At 35.2% G+C, this 25024-nt stretch overlaps 1 protein-coding gene across 8 annotated transcripts; it reads left to right on the top strand.

The window, feature by feature from the left end:
• The first annotated feature begins 1395 nt into the window (after positions 1-1395).
• LOC149073029 (uncharacterized) lies at positions 1396-24177 on the top strand. 8 transcript variants are annotated; one of them, XM_089247057.1, is made up of 4 exons: positions 1396-2017; positions 8998-9500; positions 15902-16041; positions 23802-24177. In XM_089247057.1, the coding sequence occupies exons 2-4, from the start codon at positions 9064-9066 to the stop codon at positions 23861-23863; spliced, it is 639 nt and encodes a 212-aa protein (XP_089103183.1). In that variant the 5' UTR covers positions 1396-2017; positions 8998-9063; the 3' UTR covers positions 23864-24177. The 8 variants fall into 8 exon arrangements, with proteins under 8 accessions (XP_089103183.1, XP_089103187.1, XP_089103185.1 ...); XM_089247061.1 differs by having other exon boundaries at positions 1450-1655; XM_089247059.1 differs by having other exon boundaries at positions 1450-1677.
• Positions 24178-25024: the final 847 nt, after the last annotated feature.

Here is a 25024-nt window from a genome sequence, read left to right as displayed (position 1 = left end):
GGCTCTAGATCAGTGGTTTTCAACCTTTACCGCGGCCAATCGGTTATAATATATCCAATGTAGTATAAGTGAAGTAGTATATCCAACATTATAAGGGAAATGGGAGACTTCAGTGACGTCACGAGCTTCGCACGGAGGCCTTCTGCTATAGAAGGTGTTGCTCCGGCCCGACGATTGGGAAACACAGTATCTAGACCCATGCCCCCCCCCCCATCCTGAAGCAGGACCCCGGGCTGCGAGCTTTTGTGGGGCCCCTGACAACACTTCCGCGGGGCCCCCTTTATGATGAATTTATAGAGTGAAAAAAAAAATGTTGAAAATCCCGGGTCCCAGGGCTGAAGCCTTGACAGCCCACCCTTTGTGGGGGCCATGTCTAGACCACAGAAGCCTGTGAAAGAAATCGTAGCCTCTACAAGCGTGGAGCTGGCAGGGCTCAAGCCCGGGAACCAGTTCTGTCTTAACGCATGAGCCCGGGGGCCTCAAGAGAAGAGGGGCCTCAGAAAATCGAGAGGTAGTTGTATTTTTCGGGGATTTTCCACGTAGGGAATCAGAAAAATATTGGCTCTCGGGGCCCATGATGTTCTTAAAACGACCCTGCCAGGAACCCAGAAGAGTTCTTCACTTTTTTTGTTTACTAGACCGTGAAAAATCTGGTCTGGGACCCATACCTAATATTTAAAATCATTCTACCAAATTTCGTAGACACCAATGCACAATTTGAGGCAGTGCCGTCTTGACGCATGGGCCAACCCGGGGGCACGTCACGGAGGCCTTGAATGAAGAGCGGCGGGGGGGGGGGGGGAATAAAAAATGAGATATGGTTAAGATTTGCATTGAGATTAAGCATGTGAATTGGTAAGTAGGCATTTGCAGTGTGGATAGAGGGCTGAGTAGAATCAATTTGCCCACGGGGACCCATGATGCTTTTAAGACGGCCGCGACTCCAGGGCATCTCTGGGCCGTTTTTCCAGGAGAGAGAATGTGTAGCCCTGACTTTCGCAAATTTTCAAAATCAATTTATTCGGTAAAAAAAAAACATATTTTTTACGAAAAAGTGAAAAGTGGGGGGGGGGGAGGGTTAGTGACTATGACCATGATCATAATTGGTGGGCCGGGGCCCCAATCGCCGCTGTGGTAGCGGCCCATACCCCCTTCATCTATTTTCGCCATCTGCTCATGCGATTTTGCGTGAAGCCATTTTGATGTTTGTGCAGATTATTTAATTTTTTACTTTTTTTTTAAAAGCTAGCGCCCTGTTGGGCTTGGAAACAAGTTTGTTCTTTAATGGTGTTAGTGACTATAACAAGAAAAGAGAGCTATAAGCCACACCTTTTCATGCTAGAATATCGTGAAACTGTAGCTCGCTTGTTGCTTCATAGATGGCAGCACAAGTTCAAATATTTTGGGCTACTTTTTGGTTACTTTCGAAGACGATTTTAGCTGGGAATTTTTGAAGGACATGGCAACCTATATATTCTAGAAACCTTGCTGGCAACTCTGAGCAAAACCCCCAAAGCGTATTAAAGACGTATTATTGATACGCTTTGAAAACCCCAAAGCTGCATTAAGAGTCTTTCAAGCGGCTTTGGCAAAACCCAAGGTTTCTAGAATATATAGGTCCCGCACGGGTACAGATTTTGTCTCGAGCCGCTCCGGTAGCTTACATTCTTGTTTCTGGTATTACAGGCCCTGTCTATTTTCTCAACGTTTCCGTTGTCGAGTATGATTCAAAAGCGTGATGCCATGTAAATTTTCACTGTGTTAAATTTTGGGGTCTTAACTAAAGTCTGCGTTGCCGCCACTTACAACCTGCCGCCCGGGTGTGCCGCACCCTCGCATAAGCCGCCCCTGCAGGCTGGTCTGGTGCCCCGGGCGCTGAACCACAAGAGGGCGCCAAATTCATCCTTTAACTGCTTCTTCTACATTACAAGGGGCACCAAAATGCCGGCTTGCCCCGTTTAACAAAATATATAGTTGCGGCCCTGTCTCCACAGGAGTCACATTCTATGTCTTCCAGGTATTTTTACCTCAAACGTTCCAAGTAGATTATTTAATGATGATAAATGAGATCATTTCAATCGTGTCAAGTTGAAACGGTGATAGTAAATCACCGTTTATTTTATAATGTGCACCGTTTTTGTCATGAATACCTTATTTTATATATGCACAAACTATTGTCCAGAACTATAATATAATTTATATATAATTTTTGTAGTATGTAATGTGATGAAGGTTGAAAAAAGAATTAACAAACTTTGAAATGTTCTTAGAATAGCGGTATCAATTGTGATTTTCTCAACCAGCATCATTCTCGCTGACTGGTATTTGGTGATATTATTGACCAACACCATTCTGTTGACAACATATTTATTAAAATATCACCAAATCAATATTGGTACCTCTATTCTGTGTTCCAAACTTTCGAAATAATATGGCTATTATAGCCAAGTTGCTTAGTGAAGTATTACTACAACTAAAGGCCTGTTTGCACATGTCAATTAGTTTAATAGTGAACTAAATTTTAAGTCAAGTGCTCAGAAAACTGTACCAACGTAATAATCAAGTAGTCAATGTTCATTGGATAATACGTAACTGTGGCCTCTGGTACATTCGCATAGGGTCTACTTAACAACAAATAGAATCCGGTTCATCTGCTTGTCTATTAAATGACATGTATTGTTGTCACCCTTAACATCTGCATACATTTTATAGTATAGCAGAACCTTCATAACTCGACAATTATTATTCTCATGGTTGGTATTAAAGTTTACAGGTGAGAATTATTGCCTAACAATTCTTGGGAATTAAATTTAAAAGTTTTTGGGTTTCTTGGTCGACGGGAAGTACAGTTTTTGTCATGTTTTGTTTGCACAAGTGGTGAATATTTTCAAGAATTGTGTAATGAGGGCAAAAGGCTACTTACACCTTCTCTCTGCTTGAGTCGCACTGCCTTGTCGGGATTGGTCAGACCAATCCAGACGAGGCCAACGAAACGTCGAAAGACAAAAACTGTACTTCACGTCGGCCAAAAAACCTGAAAACTTTTACATTTAATTCTAATTTACATGATGGCCACGAAAGCCTTTTTTATTTATATTCTTGGGAATTTTTGCAATTTAACATATCCAAAATCCTGAGAAAAATTTATGGGAAATCAGGAAAATTACTGTTGTATTGTAACACTTTGATATTGAAATTGAAATATATATAAAAAAAAAATCAATGGAAATATATGTTAAAAATTTACTTAATCTTCTTGAGAAAGAGATGGAGGAGAGAAAGAAAGATAAAAAAAAAAAAAAACTTCCAGTTTGTGTAAACTACTAGCAACCCTGCCTGCTATGAAATCCTAATATTGTTTTGGCAAAGTGGAAACATGAGAGATGAATGAAGGACATGGTGTTATGATTCCGGGCCTGTTTTGATTTCTAAATGTGTTATAGCGTCAATATTTAATTATTTTATGTGCATTGTCCGTCCATTTCTGAAAAAAACGGAAGCGCTCATCTATTCTGAAGTCAGACATGCGTAATACTTACTATATTTTCCTCACTCATCAGCACCCATTACTTTATGGCCTTATTTAAGACGGAACAGCTTTGGTATAAGGGACAGGTTGGCGATTTTTGGCGACTTTTTTTTCCAACGCCAAATATGTCCAACGGTCCGAGAAAAAGCCGCCAGACACTACGTGCGCCAGGAAAAAAAAACGCCAGCATAGAAAACAGTAAAAAACAATAAAAACAAATGGTATAAACAAAAATAAGCTCTGGATTGTTTAAAAAATAAAACTTGTGGAAAAATAAATCGATCAGGGTTTAAATAAAACCCGGGCATTGTTTAAATGAAGCCCGGACCGTTGTTTAAATAATAAATCGATCTGGGTTTAAATAAAGCCCGGACCGTTGTTTAAATAATAAAGCGATCAGGGTATAAAGCCCGGACCGTTGTTTAAATAATAAAGCGATCAGGGTATAAATAAAATACGGGCACTATTTAAATAAAGGGAAAAAAAAGGGAACAATACAACCTGACCTGCGACGAAAATGTAATCCAAACACTCGGAACAAGCACAAATGACAAAATGGCTGTACGGCTGTTTGAAAAGACGCGCTAGAACAACTAACGCCGCCTGGCAGAATTTTCCAGAACAGCGACAACCCAGCAGAACAACACCGAACCAGAGTGCGCCAACGATGGCAACTTATCGCCGGAAAAAAGTCGCCAATTTGGCGTGTCCGTTATACCAAAGCTGTTCCCCAAAGTATAATTTTCCCCCTGAAAAATATATTGGTTCATTATTAGCCAAAATGATTAATTCTTACTACATTTTCTATTCTGATGGTATATATTTAAATAGTGTAAGATGATACAAGTAGTTTTTTAAAAAAAATCTCATGAAAGTGGCCGGAATATAAATTTTCTTTCATATTAAGTATTTTAGTTGTTGAAAATTATATACTGTATTAAAATTTGTCATTCTTACTGCATTTTGTAACTTTGCGCTACATTCTGAATCTTGAGCAAATTCATGAATGAGGATTGCATCACACATATGTGGTGTAATTATCTCCCAGGCTTTTTTTTCTTCACAAAGAAGCAGCAACAGTAGTGACTTCACTGTCATCCCAAGGGCAGGTGTTATAATCCAAAAAGACACCAGCTGCTCCTAAAGGACAAAGACCAGTGTACTAGTGGCAAAGCTGGTTAAAGAGACTCTTTAGCCAGCTTTGACTAGTGGTTACATTACCTCAAACATTTTCTTTTCATAGGAAGCAGCACATCTCGAACTGTATATCGCCACCAGGCTAAATATTGAATTATTTTTTTACATATTTTCAACATTACTCCCAGTTAATCAAGGTTTTACTGTACAGTAGTAAAAGCCCGAAATTGGCCAGTTTGTGAAGTGGCTGGTGATCCCTGTCCAAATAATTTTCAGTTAGAAATTCCTTGGAATATTGACTGGGCCACCATTTGGTTAGGATGTACAGTAGTAAGTGATTTATGAAAAATAACCAGCTATATACAAGGTGATGATAATTAAAGTTCTGATTCCAAAACATGAATAAGAACTGCCTGTCAGAATGGCTTTAAAATTTGCATGGATCTATTGCAGGAAACAATAGAATTCTCTTTGGTTAAAGAAAAAAAAACTTTAAAATGTACAAGTAGATGATGCTGTACTTGGCCAGCGGTATAATCTATTTTGTGCAACCATATCATTTTGCACTTCCAACAGCATCAGTGTGTGAATAACAAGGCTGGACAAATCCCAGATGCCGGGTGGCTAGAAAATTGGTTTTGGCACCTAAAATTTTTTATATGCATCCTTGTTAGAATGAAGTGTAAGTACGAGAATTTTTTTTTTTGATTTTGTGATAATGTGTCTTTCAGCATGAGAATGGGTCATAAAGTCCCGGAAAGGTTAAATGATATGACATCTGGCCAGCATGTTCACCTGATAGGTGAACTCTACTATACCTTTGCAACTTTTGTCTTTGGAGATATCCCAAGTTATGTGCAGTGGTTGGATTGCAAACTTTGGTAAATTGAAAGCACCTCCGCACATCATTACCATAACATACTCTGATCCGTAGTTGAACAAGCATTTTTCCACTTCTACCTCACAGCCAGAACATGGTGGACAACATATTTAACATTTCTTGTGTACGTTGTAGTTTGTTTAAATTACTTCATATTTTTGTGATGTCGCTTGTTCTCATGTGCAGAATGAGTACAGCGCCATCTATTTTACATTTTTAAGTATTTTCCCCCCTTCGCCATGCAAAATTTCATTGTCTCAGGAGCATTCATGCAAATTTTCATGCCATTCTGACCAGTGGTTCTTATTTTAGTGTTTTGAAATCAGAACTTTAGATATAATCTAATTGAACCCACAGTAATTGCTTAGTTTTTATCAGTTTTTTACAAAATAGTCGTAATTAAACATATTGAAAATTACTGGAGAAAACATCTTTATAATAGTGTTAATAATATTAAGAATTCTCAAACCCGTAGTTCAGCTATAAAATAATTAAATTGCAAAAGCTAGTTTTCATTAAAATGTAAGAAATATTTATAGATTAATTAATGTGGAATTGTGTTAATTACATTAATAAACATTTTATTTTAATTATTAGAAGTTTGAAAGATTTTCAGAAATCTTATTGTTTTTAATGTGAATGTTAAAACCAAAAAACCTGGTTCAAACAAAAACCGGTTTTTGGTTTTTTTTACCAACTTTGCTTTGTTCTCTCTGCAAACTTAATAATTTTTTTTTGACCTACCACTTGCAAGTCATTGAGAGAAGAGATTTTATGGCTTTACACTGCCTGATTTGGTGCACGTGAATCCAGAGCTGTCTTAACCAGTAATAGAGGATTGTTCAACACATTCTTTTATCTTATTCTTTTTAGATGTGCCTAAAATTCAGCAAATGTCAAATTTTATATTTAAAACGAAGCATTATTGATCACACAAACACCCCCAAAGCAGAATATGCCGACGTATGTCACAGAACAATCTGGAAGAATTTTAAGAAAAATTAGAAAACACTATTATGGGAACTGCAGAACATTTCCAGTCAGTCGAGGGCTCATTGCAGAACAATGAAAAACATTCTGCTTTGGGGACACAAACTTCCATAGCAATGAAAAAAATATGTCATATCTATGCATTAGTTTTCTGTGTTCAAAATTCTATGTTGAAAAGATTTGAGTTCATTACAATCACACTGCTTCATGTAATACTTTCATGCTTGCGAGAGACCTTCACATTTTTGTGGATTTGGATGGAGAGAATAGAAATTAACATTTCCGTGTAGAACCCTAAGAAATCTCTGAACCATCATCAGTTATCAGTGAACTTTTGATCTAATGAAACTCAGGTTCACAGAGCAACTGGTATATATTTTCGATAGGCCTATAGTAAATATTTGAAATCGATGTACATCTTAGTAGTAATAACATTTGAAGAGATCATGCTTTTGAAATGAAAAAATAAAATAAAGAGATGAAAAAATGATTCCTTTTTTTTCAAACAAGTTTTAAAACCAACAATGCTAAGCATATTTAAAAATTAGATTTGCTAAGTAGCAAAAGCTCATTATCAATATACCTTGATTACAATTTATAACTGGTTCATCCTTGTCAGAAAACTTTCCTGACATGGGTACACCAGAAACAGCGACATGATGGCAGAAAAAATTGCTACCGCAGAGAGTCTCCCATCAAGGGGTTAAGCGCACCAACCTCTCGATGAGTATAAAAAACAAGTCTGCCGTTCGGAAACGGCAGTAAATTGAAGGCCCCAGTCTAATTAGTCCTTGCATACAGAAAATGACAGTGGTGTGACGAAAATGATCAAATGAATGATTGATTATAGTTTATTTATGAACTTTTTGATTCTGAGATTGCATCAATTTTATATGTTCAGCATACTTTTATTGCTAGGCTGTTCCTTGTATCAGTTTGGTACATTTACTAAAAAAAAAGGAACGACTGCAATGAAATCAAGAGCTGTGTACATAAAAATGAACACTATTCTTTCTTTGTGATAATAATCAGACCCCAACTGTGTTTTTTTATTCATTTATTAATTTATTACTAAAATTCATTAGTTTTTCAGCATGATAGGTTTTATAATATTGTCCCGAAAATTTATTATATTTTTTCATTTTTCATTCAGAATAAAAGTAACATTTTGAAACAGTAGTATGCTATATTTGTTACATTAATAATGTATGTTAGAAAACTCTCAAACTTAATATATTCATTGCACCCTTGGGAATATCCAATGTCTCGTATCTCAGAGATACTGGAATACAAGACACTATTTCGTTACTCCCCTGAATTCAGGGTACTTCAATGGCACTTGGAATTGCTGTGCAAAATTAGTCAAGTAGTTGGAAAACAACATCTTCACGCTCAATATAATTTTATTATCTCATGCCAACTTTGAATGATTTCACAGTGCCCTAGAATGATGCAGCGCACTCATTGAAAATTGCTGATGTACTTTATTGTTTGTAGAACAAGAAGTAATAGATTACAGATAAACAGTAGACTATTGATGACCGGAGTCTCAAAAGTTTGAGATTCTTTGTAATCTGAAGCTAAAAAAAAAACCCTCTCACTTTGTTTCTCACCAAGAATGAGCTGTTTCATTTTGTTCAATTTTTCTAATGAATGCGAGTAATTTCAGTTTTAGCTAGTTTTGATCCCTAGTCTGGGGGCTTCGCTAGACCTTCATGCCAGAATTTTTCACAAGCTTCTCTATAGTAAATTTATAGTGGAAAAATAATAGCATTCATATCAGGCCCCAGGAATATGAGATGCCATAATTCTTTTGTATTTTTTTTCCGAATAATCCAAGGGTGCCTCAGTTCCGTTCACCTCGGATTATTGAGACTCTACTGTATAGTTGTTTTTTGTCCCACTGTATATGTCTTAGACATCTTGTTCATTTGTATCTTTAAAATACTATGTTCAGGGACACATTGGTGTTTTATTGTGCTGAATTATCCTATGTTTTTTGGAATATCCGATTGATATTTTCTGAATTCCTTCCTTTTGTGTGAAAAATGGAAAACTTATTCTTATTTTGCTCATTGTATAATATGTTGTTTTATTATGCTATGAAAGTTTATTTCTGATTGAAAGTTCTGTAAGAGAAATTTTTTCTAAATGAAAGGAAAAAATATTGGGAGAGGGTGTGAGAAAAAGTTTCATATCTATAAAAAATATCATATTTCTATTTTGCTCTCTTCCATCATTATGGTTGTTCATAATTTGGCAAGTTTTTATTGATGTTCATGGAAATTTCATTTATAGAAATGTAAAATTTGTATTTAATTTAATAAATTTATAAAAAAATTTGTTTTAGTTCGTTAATATAGTTATACTTGACTTTGCTGTATCAGATTTCTTTATAGCACATATCAAATTGTTTTGCTCCTTGGGCATATAAAACATTAAGAATTTTCTTTTCTTTCAGTTTGTATAAAATTTAGAAAAAGAAAACACATGGAAACATCTAGTTCATCTAATTGCTGCTATACATATGGCTTTTTTTCGCAAGAAACATATTTTGAGGGCTCTGATTGTGATTGGAGCTTTGTTTGTTTTTTATCAATTTTATTATATTGCCCAAATGGAAAAGCACTCAAAACGCAGTGAAATTATACAGATTGATGTGAGACAAAAGTCAGCATGGTCACATGAAGTTATACAGATTGCGAGACAAAATTCAGCATGGTCACAAAAATGTAGCCAACTGATAAAGAAAATACTGATTAAAAAGCCTGATTATTCATTTCAATTGGAGGAATGTAAGGGATTTCTACCAGGAGTATTATTTTCTCATCAGAATCTGTATACACCTTTTTACAAATGCATATACAGTGGAGAACTCATTCCATTTTCTTTTGTAAATGATGACTACTGTGATTGCGCTGATTTTTCGGATGAACCAAGTACATCAGCTTGCAATAGAGGAAGGTGAATGTATTTAATTTATGATCATTTTGAATACAGTTGAACCCCGAAATAGCACCCCTCTCGATTTAGCACCAACCCTAGTTTATACAAGGTTGCTTTTACTCTAGTTTGTCAACAGGACATCATTACTGCTTTGCCATTACATTTTTATTCACTACTATATTTAAAAAACCAATAAGCGCAATCAATGAGGGAGAGCTCATAACTGAGCTTGTTTCATTATGTGAAGGGAGATTGTTATTTTGCAAGTATAAAGGAAGATATTCAACTAGACTGCAGAAAAGTATGACTAATTTTGATCTATTGTGTGTGTAGGGTGCGGTAGCACACCTCTTTTCAACTTCTACTTGGTCGTGTTCATCAGTCAAATGTAACAAAGAACACAAAAGTTCCAACATGTCATGATTTTGAAACACCTTCATTTTACCTCCTGTCAAAATCTTTTCTAACACAGAAAAATGACTTGCACTTTAGTCATAAAACACAGATGGTGCCAAAAATACTGCACAATTATAGCTATTGTAAAAGTTCCCATTCTGAGTGGAAGGAAAAACTGCATTCAAAATTAGTTACTAAATATAGGTTTTGGTCAAATTGATCCATGTGTGTAAAACTACCCATGGTCAACAATAATTAGTGCTATTGTGGAAAAGCCATTGACCGATATTGGGGATTTTCTATGCCACAAAAAGAAAAATCATTTCAAGAAATTATTTGAATACTAAGAAACTAAAATGAGCAAAAAAATTTTAATTTGCCTTTTCTTGACATGTGAATGTAAAAGATGTTTTGCTAGTTCATTAATCAATCATTTATTTCACTTTTGTGGGTAAACCCCTTTAACATTGGCAAATTGCATGATGCATGAACTCAAGATATTAAATTCAAGTACAGTAGACTCGATAATCCAGCTGTGTGCTAATCCAGCATTTTAGGTGGGTTTTCTTTAAGTGTAGAAAAGGAAAACATGTCTGCAAGTCTTGTAAGCAGAAGTTTATTATTCAAATGGGCAGCGAGAGTCCACTGTATAATAAGACCATTAAAACTGGACATTGAGTGCTTATGAAATATGAACAGAATGTTGGTCAAAAGATAATACTGAAGAAAATACTGATCATCCCTAAAAAAATGTAATTGTGGAATTGGAGGCTTTTAAAACACCAGTTGACCATTATACTATATAGCCTAATGCAAAGTTCTAAACAAATGGTGGTGTTAAATCGGGGTTCAACTGTGCTTCATGATTTATGTGCGAAAATTACTAGGAAGCACTGATTAAAAAACAATGTTGAATAATTATTTTAAAAAGTTTTTCTGTTGTGTATACAGGGTGTATAGAAGAATCGTTTTTTTTCAACAAAATTTTTCAGCAGTGTTATAGTGATATATATTGAAATGACTATATATGATTGAGTGCAGCCAGTGGTAGCATTCAAAAAAAAAATTGACTAAATTCAGAGGTTAGAAAAATATAACAGTTAACAAATCAAGATAGAAAAAAATTATTGATCGCAGAGTTGTAGAGCATTGAATGATGAGTAATTGTTAAATGCCTGATAATCTATTATCACAAAAATTAGAACTTTGCCTGGTTTACACGTTTTAAAGACAGGTAAAATTTAATTTGTCGAATGGTCAATGCGTTTCGGCTCTACAATGAAGAGCCGCTATCAGGACCTCGTGGTCAGAAATCACAAATGACTCGTGGAGGGGTGATGTTTATGTCTGGTTGTCCGGAGAGTTTGCCTTTGTAGAGTCCAAGTGGTCTTTGGATGCGCATTGGGGCGTCATCTGTTGCAAAGTGTTGAAAATCCTGTCTTGACTGAGGTTAATAAAGCCTGTCCAAGCTGACGAAATAGGTGGCATGTTCCTTCCATCATTAATAAGGAAATCCTGGCATGTTTTGATGAAGTATCCCTCAAGAAAATTCAGATCAGAATTTTGTAGTTTTTTTTAAAAAAACAGATGCTTTCTCAAAATCAAAATTATGTGAAAGTTGCCAACAGTGTTGGGCAATAGCCAAACTATTTGTCTGTCCCTTCTCAACATGCTTTCAGTGTCCGAGAACTCAAATATTCAGATTACTCCTAGTTTGGCCAATATATCCTTTTTCACAATTCTTGCATGGGATGAAGTAGATACCAGATTCTTTGGAGGGTGAGAGAGGATCTTTGAGTTGGGGAAAGGTGAGTTTATAGAAGTGAGCAATTTTCTTGATGTGCTCATTAAAAAGACAGACACTGAATTTCATACATCTGTGTATCGTAAGCCATTTGCTATCTCCATGCCACCTCATGCAAAATCCTTTCATCCTCCCAATCAGAAACTTTCGTCATTTTCTTTTTTAGTTCATCGAGCACTAAAACTTTGCAGTGATTCAGCCTCCCTCCAGAATGAACACAATATCCTTTGTGACGTCACTTCCAATCATGGTTTTTCACCTTTTATCATCGACAAGATCCTAAAAAAATTACCCAGACACGCACGGCGAACTTGCTCCCAGCTGACTCAAAAAAGTTTTCTAATACTGTCGTTCTTCCATTGGATTTTTCAAGTTTCATGATCTCATCTATCTTAAAGAATTTCGACTTCTGTACAATATTCCAGCCAACAAATAAACTCCCCTTTTCCCAACTCAAAGGTCCTTTCTCACCCTCCAAAGAATCTGGTATCTACTTCATCCCATGCAAGAATTGCGAAAAAGGATATGTTGGCCAAACTAGAAAAAATCTAAATATTTGAGTTCTTGAACACCTAAAGCATGTTGAGAAGGGACTGACATAGTTTGGCTATTGCCCAACACTGTTGGCAACTTTCACATAATTTTGATTTTGAGAAAGCATCTGTTTTTAAAAAAGCAACACAATTCCGAACTGAATTTTCTCGAGGAATACTTCATCAGAACATGCCAGGATTTCCTCGTTAATGATGGAAGGAACACGCCACCTATTTCGTCAGCCTGGACAGGTTTTATTAACCTCAGTCAAGACAGGATTTTCAACACTTTGCAACAGATGGTGCCCCAATTCGCATCTAAAGACCACTCGGACTCAACAAATACGAAGGTGAACTCTCCAGACATAAACATCACCCTTATAGGACTCATTTGTGTGATTTCTGACCACGAGGTCCTGATGACAGCTCTCCATTGTAGAGTCGAAAACGCATCGGCCATTCGACCAATTAAATTTTGTCTTCAAAATGTGTTAATTTTTTTGTATAAAAAAATAACCTATTAGTCAGAAATAGTACAAAATCAGAGGCAAAAACAGACAAATTACCTTGCATACTAATCCTCCCCAAAAAACCAAACTAATAAAATATATGTTATAGGAAATATACAGGGTGTTATAGCATTTTATTGGTGAACCATTGATCCTAAGAGGCATACTTCCAATCAGAAAAAGTATTCAAATAACCTGTAGTAATCAGATGTCATTCATGTTGCAAGGGGTTGTATAGTTATTGTAGTTATGTGGGTAAAACAGTTTACTTGCATTTAATGCTAACTTAAATTTCCTGTTTTTCTAATTCAAATTTCAGTGAATATTGGACTTAGAAACATAGAATTTTTTAGTTGGCATCAGGAGAGAAAGGGCAACAACTTTTTTTCTAATTGGGTTTTTGGGCTTGTGGTATAAAAGTTAATTTTTTTTGTCAATGAAAATTCCCAAATTGGTGACGCTAGTTGCATCCAGGATAATATTATTAAACTCGTAAATGAAACTTGGGTTGATCGAACCAAAATGAGCAACCATGCAATTATCAAAACTAAAGGTCATGTTACATTAATAAGCACATGATCATATTCAAGTTTGTCTGGAGCATCTCCCTATTGCTTGGATTCCCCACCACCCCATTAGCTTTATCATCTATGAATTTGTAAAAATCGCATCAATAATTTGAGTTTACCAATAAAAAAAAGATAAAAATATAGGCCCAAGGATACTTCCTTGATTGACTCCACTTTTCACACCTGTCCAATCAGAAAATTCACAACCCTGTTGTGACCTATCATTCAACTACAATTCTATCCAATGTAACAAGTTACCACCAATTCCAATCTCATGTAAATGCTTCAAGAGTTTACCATGTTGGACCAAATCAGATGCCTTCTAGAAATCAAGAGAAACAACATCCATGCTTTTGCCCTTTTTTCCTAAAGCCTTAGTCACGTGATCATAGAAGCAAAGGAGGTCTGTTATGAATGAATTACCCTTTATGAACCCATGCTGGTTTTTTAACAATACATTATTCTTGTCTATCTACTTTACCAGTTCCTTTTGATAATTTTTTAAATTTTTGAGAGGGAGCTCATCAAAATCACTGAACAATAATTTGACAGTTTCTCTACTACCTTTTTTAAATATCGGAACCATATTAGCAAGCATCCAATGCCCTGGGACGACACCCTCTTTCTTTCAAACTGAGCACAACTCAGGTCTATCACCATCTATGGGTAATTTACTACCTAGTGAGTTGTGCCGGAAGTGTAACTGTGTGTGTACCTAACAGTATGAACTCGTATGTAGTACTGTTTGATTTTTCAGTGCTGCCATCTACATTTCAGAAGTGAAGTGAGTGATGTGTTATGTTTGGATTACATTTGTACTATTTGTAGGTCTGTTGCTCTCTGGCGAGACTTTTTGAAGGGGAGATTGGCTCTCATTCGCGCCTTGAAGTTGGGAACCACAGAAAACCAACCTCAGCCGACCACCACTCTGGCGACGGTGGGGATGACACCCTCAGCAACACTACTTCTGTAAATCTGTGCAACTGGCCCCAACAGTTCATTAGTGCATTCCCTAAGGATCCTAGGATAAATATCTCCTGGTGCTTTGCTTGCACATACATTTTTTAGAAGATTTAGGACTTTCACATCTTCCACTTGAATATCATTGAAGCTTTTATCACCATATGACATACCCATACTTTGGATATCATCTTCCTTATTAAAAATTGACATGAAAAATCATTGAAACACCACAAATGCCTACAGTGCTCTCTACCCTTTTATCGAGAGGGACCAACTGTTCCCTTACATCCATTGTTGAAATACTTGAAAAATGATTTCGGGGTCATTCAAGTATTACATCAGCATTGAGGGGGGGGGGGAGAAAGGGGTTTTCAGATTTGCTGACTTTTGATGACAAGGGGGGATTGGGGTTGGACGGTAGCTTACGTCATAAGCACCCCTTTTTGAAGGTATGAAATATTCTAAGCTATTGACGAAATTTTGCTGATGGGGGGGGGGGGAAGAACAGTGTTTTGCTGACAAGGGGGAGGGGATCAAAAATGGCTGAAAATCTGCTTACGTAATACTTGAATGGTCCCTTTGGGCCAGTGCCAATGTTATCTGTCAACTTAGATTCAACTTCCTTTTTACTTTTCCTAATCAATGCCCTTCTTTTTTCAGTAAATGATGCCGGGTCACCTGTTCCAGTTTTGTATTTTCTAAATGCCCTTTTCTTTTCCAGATAAAGATTATGCACTTTTACTGTGGGGGGGGGGGGGGTTACGACAAACAAACATGCTCTTTACGAACAAAGGGTATGATGTCTTGCAAAACAGAAGATAGTTTTGACTTAAAATTCTTCTCATTGATTTACCGCACCAATTGATTGCAAACAGTTTTTGAAAACTCCTGCTAACCTTTTCTCAAAAGGTCAAAATTGGTTCATTAATAACACGAAACCATTCTTCTGTTATCAGCTTTACCCAAAGAAAAGTTGCTAAGAAAAAACAATTTTGTCCCATATCAAGCATATGTGGGACCAGTTGAAATCCCAGCTACCCAAACATCTCGCATATTTCACTGACTGTAGGTTCTTTTTGTGCTACACAATGCTGAATATCTGTTAGACTCTTTACCTGGCAATAATAGAGCGTGCATGGTAGTACCAGACAATGTGCAAGCTATTGATCTTAGCCATAATATGTACCACAGATTCTGCCGCAATTGTTTTGTAGCTCTATTTTTAGGACTGTCATTCACACTATCATCATGTCAGTTGAAAATTTAGCTTAATTTGATGTTTCTTTGTTGGATCAAAAATTTCATTATCCATGAGTATGTGGATATGTATTGAAATACCTAGTTACATTCGCTAGTCAAACAACTAAATAAAAGTCAGCTAGATGCTTTAATTAGATTGCTGTAATTGTGCATGGGTTAACATGTGATTACGTTTTTTTTTTCGTGGTGATATTTTTTGCTTAATTACTATTCAAGTAAAAAGATTTGATGAAAAGTTGCGTACCAATTCATATCAAATTGTTCACCTCAATGCTGCTTTGATCACAATTTCAGTAGAAACACTACTGAAAAATTGTTGTAACATTAATGATTACGTTGATATTAAAATGATATATATTCACAACAGTGTTTTCTCTTACTTCAGATTTTTCTGTCTTTGGCAAAAAGACTCTGGTAATCCTGTCTCAGTGAGTTCATCTAAAGTGAATGATGGAATATGTGATTGCTGTGATGGTAGTGATGAATGGAAGAATGATGATTCATTTCATCATTTAAAATTACTAAGTATTAAAATATTTTATTGGCACTCCTTGTGTTATGCATTACTTTTTTTTCTGAAGAAAATGTTCTAGTACTCACTGCAAATTTTTCATACCATTTATGACAATGAGTTAAATACTATCACACTTTCACATATGGAAAAGAATGCAAATACATGTGCATCTTACAGATGCATGGGATGAATGTTTAATCTTTACTTTCAAATCAAATACATATTTATTAGTTAGGATAGAGAAATCGAGCATAGAGGTATCAAGATTTTCAAATTACCTGTTGAACAGAAATCAAATTTTTGATTTGCGTGTCTAAACAAAAAGTAATGATTTGAATTTCACACATCAACACGTGTAGTATATTATTTCAATTCTTCATTCACCAGCCTTGTAATCATCAGCATGAATAACACTTTATTTCAAGGATATATAAAAATGTCAAGATAAACAATGAATAAACCAGCTTTGTTGTTTTTAACTTAGTTGCATGTACACAGAAAACAAAGAATTACACAGGATTCCCTCATTTCTCTCAAGTGATTGATTGGTTCACAAAATTTTCTAAAGCAGTGGTTCTCAACCTTTTTTGGCCCCTGGCCACCTTTCAACCATTTCTCATTCCTGTGGCCCCCCTTTGCAACCATGATTCATTTCCCCCCTCCAGGGCTGGATCAACCCATATGAAGGCCCCTAAGCACACAAATGATTTTGGTGCCCCATCCCGTTTGCTTTAACCTTAACACATGACAATTAGGTCTGTTTACAATTTTCAAGTATGTAAATTGGTAAGTAGGTATTTTTAAGTGGGGAGGAAGGTATTTAGAAAAATCATTTCACTCGAGACCTATGATCCGACAGTTCGGGAGCTTCGATTGCCAAGTGGAGGCTTCATGACAATATCATCTGGTTAAAGTTTTCGAGAAAGTAAGTATGCAAATTGGTAAGCGCAGGTATTTATAGCTAGGTAGAAGAGGGGTGGCAGCTCAGGATTTTTTTTTTACCCTATGATGCTGTTGAGACAGCTCTAGGCTTACTTTATGGAAGTAGAGCAAAATTTCAATCTGAAAACTGAGCATTGACAAGTTCTTGTTTGCAATTAAACTGTTTCTCTGCTTTTGTATTACCTTCAGAGCTGCAACTAGAAAGTAAAATTACCCTGTTGCTTGGAGGATTTGTATCCATCTCAGCGCCTCCTCACAAGTTTTAACAAAAAAAATTTAAAACTCGGCACCCTTCCTGGTCCAGAGCTCGGGCACCAGACCCTCCTTCCCTTAGTTACAGCCCTGGTCAACCTTTTGATGATTTTCAAACTGTGTACAATCAAGTGTTCTTAAAATTTTTAAGATTTTCTACTGGGTGACTGATGCTGGGGAAAAAATTAAATTAGGAAAAGAGTACTCTTTGATTATTTTTTGCAGTGCCCCTTTTCTCTTGATACTCTAAGCACGTCGTGCTTATTTTGCTTAATGGTTAATCCGGCCCTGCTCCCCCCCCCCATTTTCTTGTTAGAAGATAGTTATTCAAATATCGTTTGAAGTATAAATATGTTTACATTTATTAACTTTCAATTAATAAAAGAAAATTGTAATACATTACAGTAAAAAACACAATGTGAACTTTGCGCTTGAAGACGACACAATATCATAAAGTTATTATACTGGATGGAATTTATATTATTTACAAATTAGTTTTTTCTTGCATAATTGTTAATAGTTTTATTCAGAGTTATCAGTTTTAGCTTTCAAAATGTGCATTCTTATAATGATAAAAATTACAAAAAGTGGTAGCAAGCAGCTTTATTACTTTCATACTCTTCATGGAGATAAAAGTGATAATGAGGAAGTAGCCACACAATTGAAAGTTAAGAGTTTAAACTTTCATATAATTTTCAATTATAATACATATATCAAAGATATAGGTTCATGTTGTAGGGCTACTATGAATTAAAACAAAAATAAGTGTGAGGAATTTTAGAATATTTGTTTGAACCATTCATTCCAGAGAAATCATGTACGCAGTGACAAAACTGTTCATTTGGAAAAAATGAGTTTAAATAATTTGTGAGCATACAATGATTCATTATAAGAATTTCAAACCCATCAGAAATTATAAAAAATCAGATTTCAAGTAAGGAAATTATCAGTTTATTGACTTCAATTTCGATACGGTGAGATGAGATATACATTCATCTCTACATTCATGTCTTGCTGGATGACAAGCTACACGAGCACTCTTGGTGCTTCGAGAAGCAACATGGTGTTCATAAGTGCTAGATTGAAGATAGCTGCTACGTACCTTTCAACATTAAGATTTCACTTATGCGACACATTAATTTCAATTATTTGACATTTTCACTTCGACTTAAACTCCAAATCTTTGGAATCTATGAACATCATTTCCAACTATCAAATCTGCACAATTGTTACAGATTGTGAAAACGCGTTGCTGAACTAGATTCTCATGTGTATAATCAATTAAAAAAACATTAACTTCAGGTTGACAGATACGAAGAGATGCATTCAGCCGGTTATGGATATTTCAAAGTGTACATTTACGCGAGAATTTATTGCACTTTTCTGAGAAATCAGCAGATACAGCGAGTCCCAAATAAATGGATTTAAATTGTTTTAAATGTGGTGATACATCCTTTTGGAATTTTTTTTTCTAATTAACAGCATTGTTCTTGCAGAGTAGGAAAATTGTATTGAAGTTCTTAAGAATGCTGCAAGCCTTTTACTAGGAAACATACAATAATGATTAAAAAACCTTTAAAGAGTTGCTGGTGGTGTCAGTCATGGAGGAAGTCTTAATACATCATCTTTGATTAGATATAGAAACCAAAATAAGATAAGACCTTCTTAAACATGTTTTTAAGTATGTTTTTACTATTAAATTAAAATTAATAGCATACGAATACTTGAGATTGAAACAACAGTAATGTTATGCCAATTGCAGTTTCTCAAGTTATACAGCAATATAGCTTTAAAAAATTTAATTTCCTAGGTATTTTTTCTTATGTATGGTTTTATATCACAAAGTTTAACATGTAGTTAAAACAATTGAATTTTTGTGATATTTCCATTGAGATGCAATGGGTTCTACTTATAATGTTTTTGAAAAACAGTCATTAAAATGTTATAACTGGACCACTTCAAATGAGAAATCTTAATGAGAAATAGAGTTGCAAAAAAATAACAAATTCAATAAAGTGGCATTGTATATATGTACATTCCTCTCAACTGTATAATGATAATACAAGCTTATGACAAATTGGTTAAACGCACAAAAAAAAAAAAAAAAAAAATCATATGCTTGTTTTTGTGAAACTCAAAGTTTTTAAATACTTCAAGTGTTAAATTTAATCTTTTAAATACTCGGATTCTTTGGTAGGCATTGAAATATCCTGCCAACAAAATCAAAGGTCTAAATTAATTATTTTTCATTGATTTCTGTTCATGACCCTGCCCTAAGGACCATATTGTCTAGCCTCAGCACAGGGGGGGGGGGAGGTTAACAAATATCGCTGTGTGATCCCCCCTTCTTTTCCAGTAGTAAGGGGTCATTCAGGTATTACGTCAGCATCGATAGGGGGGGAGGGGGTTTTCGATTTGCTGACTTTTGATGACAAGGGGGGAGAGGGGGGTTTGGACGATGCTTACGTCATCAACCAACCTTTATGAAAATATGAAATATTCTTAATGGCATCTTATTCTGTGTGCCAAAAATGGAAAAAACCTTTCAATAGTTATTGGGCATTTGAACTAACATTGTACCTATTGATAAGTCCCCTAAAGAGCCACTTTAATGATCTCTAAATGTTTCACGGATCCTTCAAGTGCTCTGGAACTGTGCCACACATCACTCAAGTGATCCATAATTATACCACGGATCACTTAAGTAATCTGGGAATGTTTTGTGGGTAATTTGAGCAATGTAGAACCACACTGGGGGGCTGCTTAAATGCTCTAAAACTGTGCCACATGTCACTCAAGGGATCTCTAAATGTGCCACGGATCATTTAAGTGTTCTGTAACTTTGTCGCGGGTTACTTAGGTGACCTTTGAATGTGAAAGTGATCGTTGAGGCCTATTTCAGTGATCTGAAAGTGTTCCACAGGCCACTTAAATGCTCTGGAATTGTGCCACGGGTCATTTAAGCAATTTGTAAATGTGGCGCTTAGTTCAATTTTACAAAATTAGGTTGGGGGGGGGGGCAAGCCACATCAGATAACCTTCAGGGCCACAGTTTGGCCCGCAGGTCAAGGGTTTACCATATATGGCGTAAAGGGTGGGTCCCAATGAATTTTTGAGTTCTTACCCTTCAAATATCATTGAAATTAACAGAAATTGATTATAATAACGTATAAAAGTATTTTCTTTCAAAATTTTTTTTAAAATATTTTTTGAATTAAAAAAACTTTTTTTTCGTCTGGGGGGCACACGAGCCCCCTATGCCTCATCCCTCGTATGTTTCTGATCCCACCAATATACATTAGGAAGTAGGAGGCAGTGATGACAAAATTTTGCTGACAAGGGAGGGTTAAAAATGGCTAAAAATTTACTTATGCAATACTTGAACGGTCCCTAATAGCCCAACAGTATTCTTTTTCAGCAAAGGCAATGGATTGCATAGCTGCCAAGTCTCCCGAATTTTAGCTTCATCTATTGACCTCCTGAAAAGTTCTTAAATCTCCCGAATTTTTACGAAAATCACAAAAAATCCCCCAATTGCCGCTAAACATTCCCTACTTCATTTAAAAAGAATCCCCACTTCTGAAAACAATACGCAAGTAATTTTTTGTTGGGCAAAACGTCTTTTGCCTCTGTTTTTTCCCCTTTAGTAATGATGTCACACGTTGTAAATAGGGCTAATGGTGGGTTCTTTCTCGTAAGCCCCATCGTAAATGGGGGGAATAGAGGGAAATTCCTTTTTAAGGAAGTTTTACAAACCCTGTGATGGTAACAAGAAAAGTTGTTTGTCTTATCGTGAAGGGAAATAGCTTAGCAGTCAATAGTCCTGGATAATAATACGTATGTGCAATAAAACATGAATAAGCAAAAAATATTTAATCAATTTTAAAAATACTTGTTCTGACGAATTTTCTTTCATTAAATGTTCCAGAAAAAGGCAGACTTTTTCTTTTTGTACAAGTTGTATTAAGGACATAAACATCGGTCTTGGTGGAAAGACTGACATCTCATCACCCATATGAAATAAAAAAAAACATCAAGCAAGTGTCACAAAAAATCGTGTTCTTCAAAAATTTACGCTTTTTTCCCTTCATCTTCTGATGATTTTAGGGTCATTCGCGCAGAATGTTTGTTCACATCGTTTCAGATTGAACACAATATATATATTTTTTAGATCACCATTGAAGTTTTGGCCTCCAATTTGACTTGTTTTTCGTATAGGTATTTTATTCCCAAGAGTTTAAATTACGTGTGTAAAATCCCTATTTTATTTGACTTCAATTCTTGAGTAGGGATTTTATTCTCTACGCTTTAACTTTTATGCGTGGAAAATCCCTATTGAATCTATTAGGAAGTGGTTTTAGTTTAAAATACGGGTCCGTGCGAAAATCTCCCTAATTTTCATTTTCAAAAGTTGGCAGCTATGGGATTGGCACCCCTCTCGAAAGTCAAAAAATTTACCACAGCATTCTGTATTCAATTTTCCAACTCCCAAGTGTGTGGCTGAGGAAAGCTTTGAGCTACGCTTTGTTGTTGAAAAACTTTAATTTTTCACCCTTTTTTTTCTAGGATTACATTTACAACCATCACTATAATCAACACTCAAAAGAATGTCAATGAACGGTGAACAAATCTTTATCTGCTCATTCAGTGGTAGCCTCTTTGTATGAAAATTCTTCGAGCCGCACACAATTTCCTATCAGTTACTCAATTTTGCTGAAGCCTCTTTTATATAGTTTGTGTCATGGCCTACTGTCAGCCGCATAATGTATGTTGTAAAACCACCCGGGTTATATGCAACTGTTTTTTCTTTTTTTAATATGATTTTCTCTTGTATTCCCAAGGAATCAGCATGATCTGTCCAAGAAATTTGTTAGTGTTGATAGACATCTATGCCCGAACCGGGATTCGAACTCAGACCTGCACAGTGAGAAGCTAGCTCCCTAACCACTCAACTGAATGGCAACGAGTTACTTCATGTTCCTTCCCTCATGTTAATGTTATTTTTTAATATGGAAAAAATTACAAAAAAAAAAAAATATTCTATGCATTTTGTTTGAAATTAAATTTTTTTTGGTTGCTCCTTTTACAAATTTCTTCATGGCTCCCCTTTTACGAGATTTCCATCCATGGTGCCCTTAAATATCCTAGGGTCCCCCAGTTGAGAACCTCTGTTCTAAAGTGTGGTGTAAAATACTATCATTGGTATAATAAGTATAGGGAGTAGCTTGAGAAGGATAAAAAAATGAAATTTAAGAACTAACAACATTAAGCGTAGTGTAAGTAAAACCTTTTAGCCTTTTCATGGGCCATTTTTTTTTCCCGAATGTCTCTTTTCTTGCGATTTATTATTGTTTTGAGAATACCAATAGATGAAACAATTTTTATTTTATTGAATATATTGGACTTGTACAATAGCAAGTATCTATTATAGTGCAATATGCACTTTCCAAAGGAGTACTTAGGAAGTAGTATAAGAAGTTAGACGACCTTAGAAGGGGTTAATTGAGTCTCTTCCAACTAAGGCATATTGTCAGACCTAGTCATGCAAACCTTTCACTGGCACATGATAAGTTAGGAAACAAACTTGTGGTTTGCAAATATTTTTCATAATTCTTGTTTCACATTTTTGGAATAACCTCTACCAACCGAAGATTTTGTTGTCATTTGATTCATTTATTAAGCAATATTCATCTGATTATACAACATAATTCTTCAATAGAATGATGAATGGACTGGTTCTGATGAGTGTGGATCTCTTCTCTCCTGAAAAGCCTGATGTTATAGACGGATGCCTTTTTAAATGAAATTCAAAATGATGAGCAGCATTCTTTGTCTCTAAAAGTATTTCTAAAGCAAGCTACAGAATTCTGAATATCACTTGCAGTAGTGTCGTAGGCAAGTGGTGTAACAGAAGTGGTGTCCCTAATCAAAATTTTGCCTCCCTTGGCACCTATTCTTCTAAGAGACTTTTGATTTTACAAAAAAATGAAATAAAAAAATATATAAAAATTTAATATTTTTCCATTTTTTTGCTGCCTGACAGTCGAGTGGTTAGGTAACTAGGCCCGCACTGTGTAGGTCTGGGATCAAATCCTGATTCGGGCATGGATATCTACTAACACTAAAAAATTCCCTGGATGGATCATGCCGATCCCTTGGTAATACGTGAGGATCATGTATAAAAAAACAATTTTAGTTTATGCATTCATCATCTAAAAGAATGAATACCTAAGTGAGAGAAAAATAAAAAAAAACTCCATTTATATATGTTTTTCTTGCAATTTCACTGTTATTGGGTTCATGATATTCATTTAAGAGAAAAAGAGACAGTAAAGCTTAGAGAAGGCTTTTCTTATCACAGTTTTTCAAAGTTGTTTTCAAACTCTTCATCTAAAAGCATGCACTAACTATAGGTGCCTTGGCTAGAGTTTGAGCTAACAAATACAATCTTATCTAGGCAGCGTTGGGCATTTCTATTATGAGCATTTAATTTCAGCATATTTTTTTCAGATAAGTGAGATAAGGTACTTGATAGCTTATCATTTTTGATGTCTTATATTCACATTTTATCTTTTAGGTGACAATTTTAAAAAGGTGAATGTTGTTCCATGCCAGAACATTTGTCCACAGAGGAACTGAGTGTCACTTTTCATCATCAGACAATATGATTTTTAAACCAGTGGTTCTTGACCAGGAATTACAAGAAGGAAAATTTCTCTATGATACATGAGTTATTTATTCCAATCCATGCATAAATATTATTCAAAGGGGGTGTACAAATTAGAACTGAAGTTTACTGAAATGCAGCCTATTAAAAAGGTCATAAACCCAAATGTTTTAAACTGAAGCAATGACTATTTTAGGACTGCCTACAACATATAGAAATTATGTATTTTTCGAATTTAGTCAAATATATAAATTATTTTATTAATAAATTTATTGTCATATGTTGAGATATTTGTCATAATTTCCATATTTTTAAAGAAGTTTACTTGGATTTATTTTTATTTTGTATTGAAATCAAATATTGAAATTATTTTAATAAATATTTTAATTCATAACTAAAATTACAATGTAGAACCTCTAATATTTTCTTCTTCTGAACCTGGAATTTTCTTTAACAACTTTACACATCAACCATTTCCTTTTTTAAACAATGAATGTATGTGTGATTAGTGAGAAAGTCAGCTTTGACCAAAAGAACTTTTTATGTGAATGTCTTAGAAATCAACATGAAAATAAATCAGAATAACTTATACAACACATGTAACTTTTATACATACACACATCCAATATATCTCGTTGGAAAGACAAAGTTTCGAGTGATACAAATTTGATTGCAGTATGATATCATTAGATGGCACAATAGAGTCGCAAACATGAAGTACTAAAACTGCCCTGTCCCATCCTGGAAAACAGTGTAGCTTAAGGCCCAGTTGTGCTATTACCTTATGTAAGGTGTCATTCAATTTGACTTATCAAATTCTACCCAAATGTACTAAAATAAAAGCCAATGGTGAGCAATTTAAAAAATTATAGTGCGAAAAAATTGAAAATTTTTATTCTTCCTCAAAATAATGCGAGTGGTATATAAATGCTTTTGAAATATAAAAAAAAACAACAGAAAGGATAGTGACTTGTGAGGATACCGTAAAGTACAAAGGCATCAATTCTGGTCGTCAAATACCTTATTGGGAGCATGATCATTCAAAGGCATGAATTTGATCTAGTTTACTCTCTCAAAAGTTTTATTGCCTTTTATCTTATGAAGCCGCATCTAATTGCATACCTTTGATGCTC

Source organism: Pholcus phalangioides, unplaced genomic scaffold (assembly GCF_987345545.1).
Source record: "Pholcus phalangioides strain wild (caught in Gottingen) unplaced genomic scaffold, Ppha-v1.0 ptg000017l_1, whole genome shotgun sequence".
Classification (NCBI taxonomy): Eukaryota; Metazoa; Arthropoda; class Arachnida; order Araneae; family Pholcidae; genus Pholcus; species Pholcus phalangioides.
This window is presented reverse-complemented; position numbering and strand designations above follow the sequence as displayed.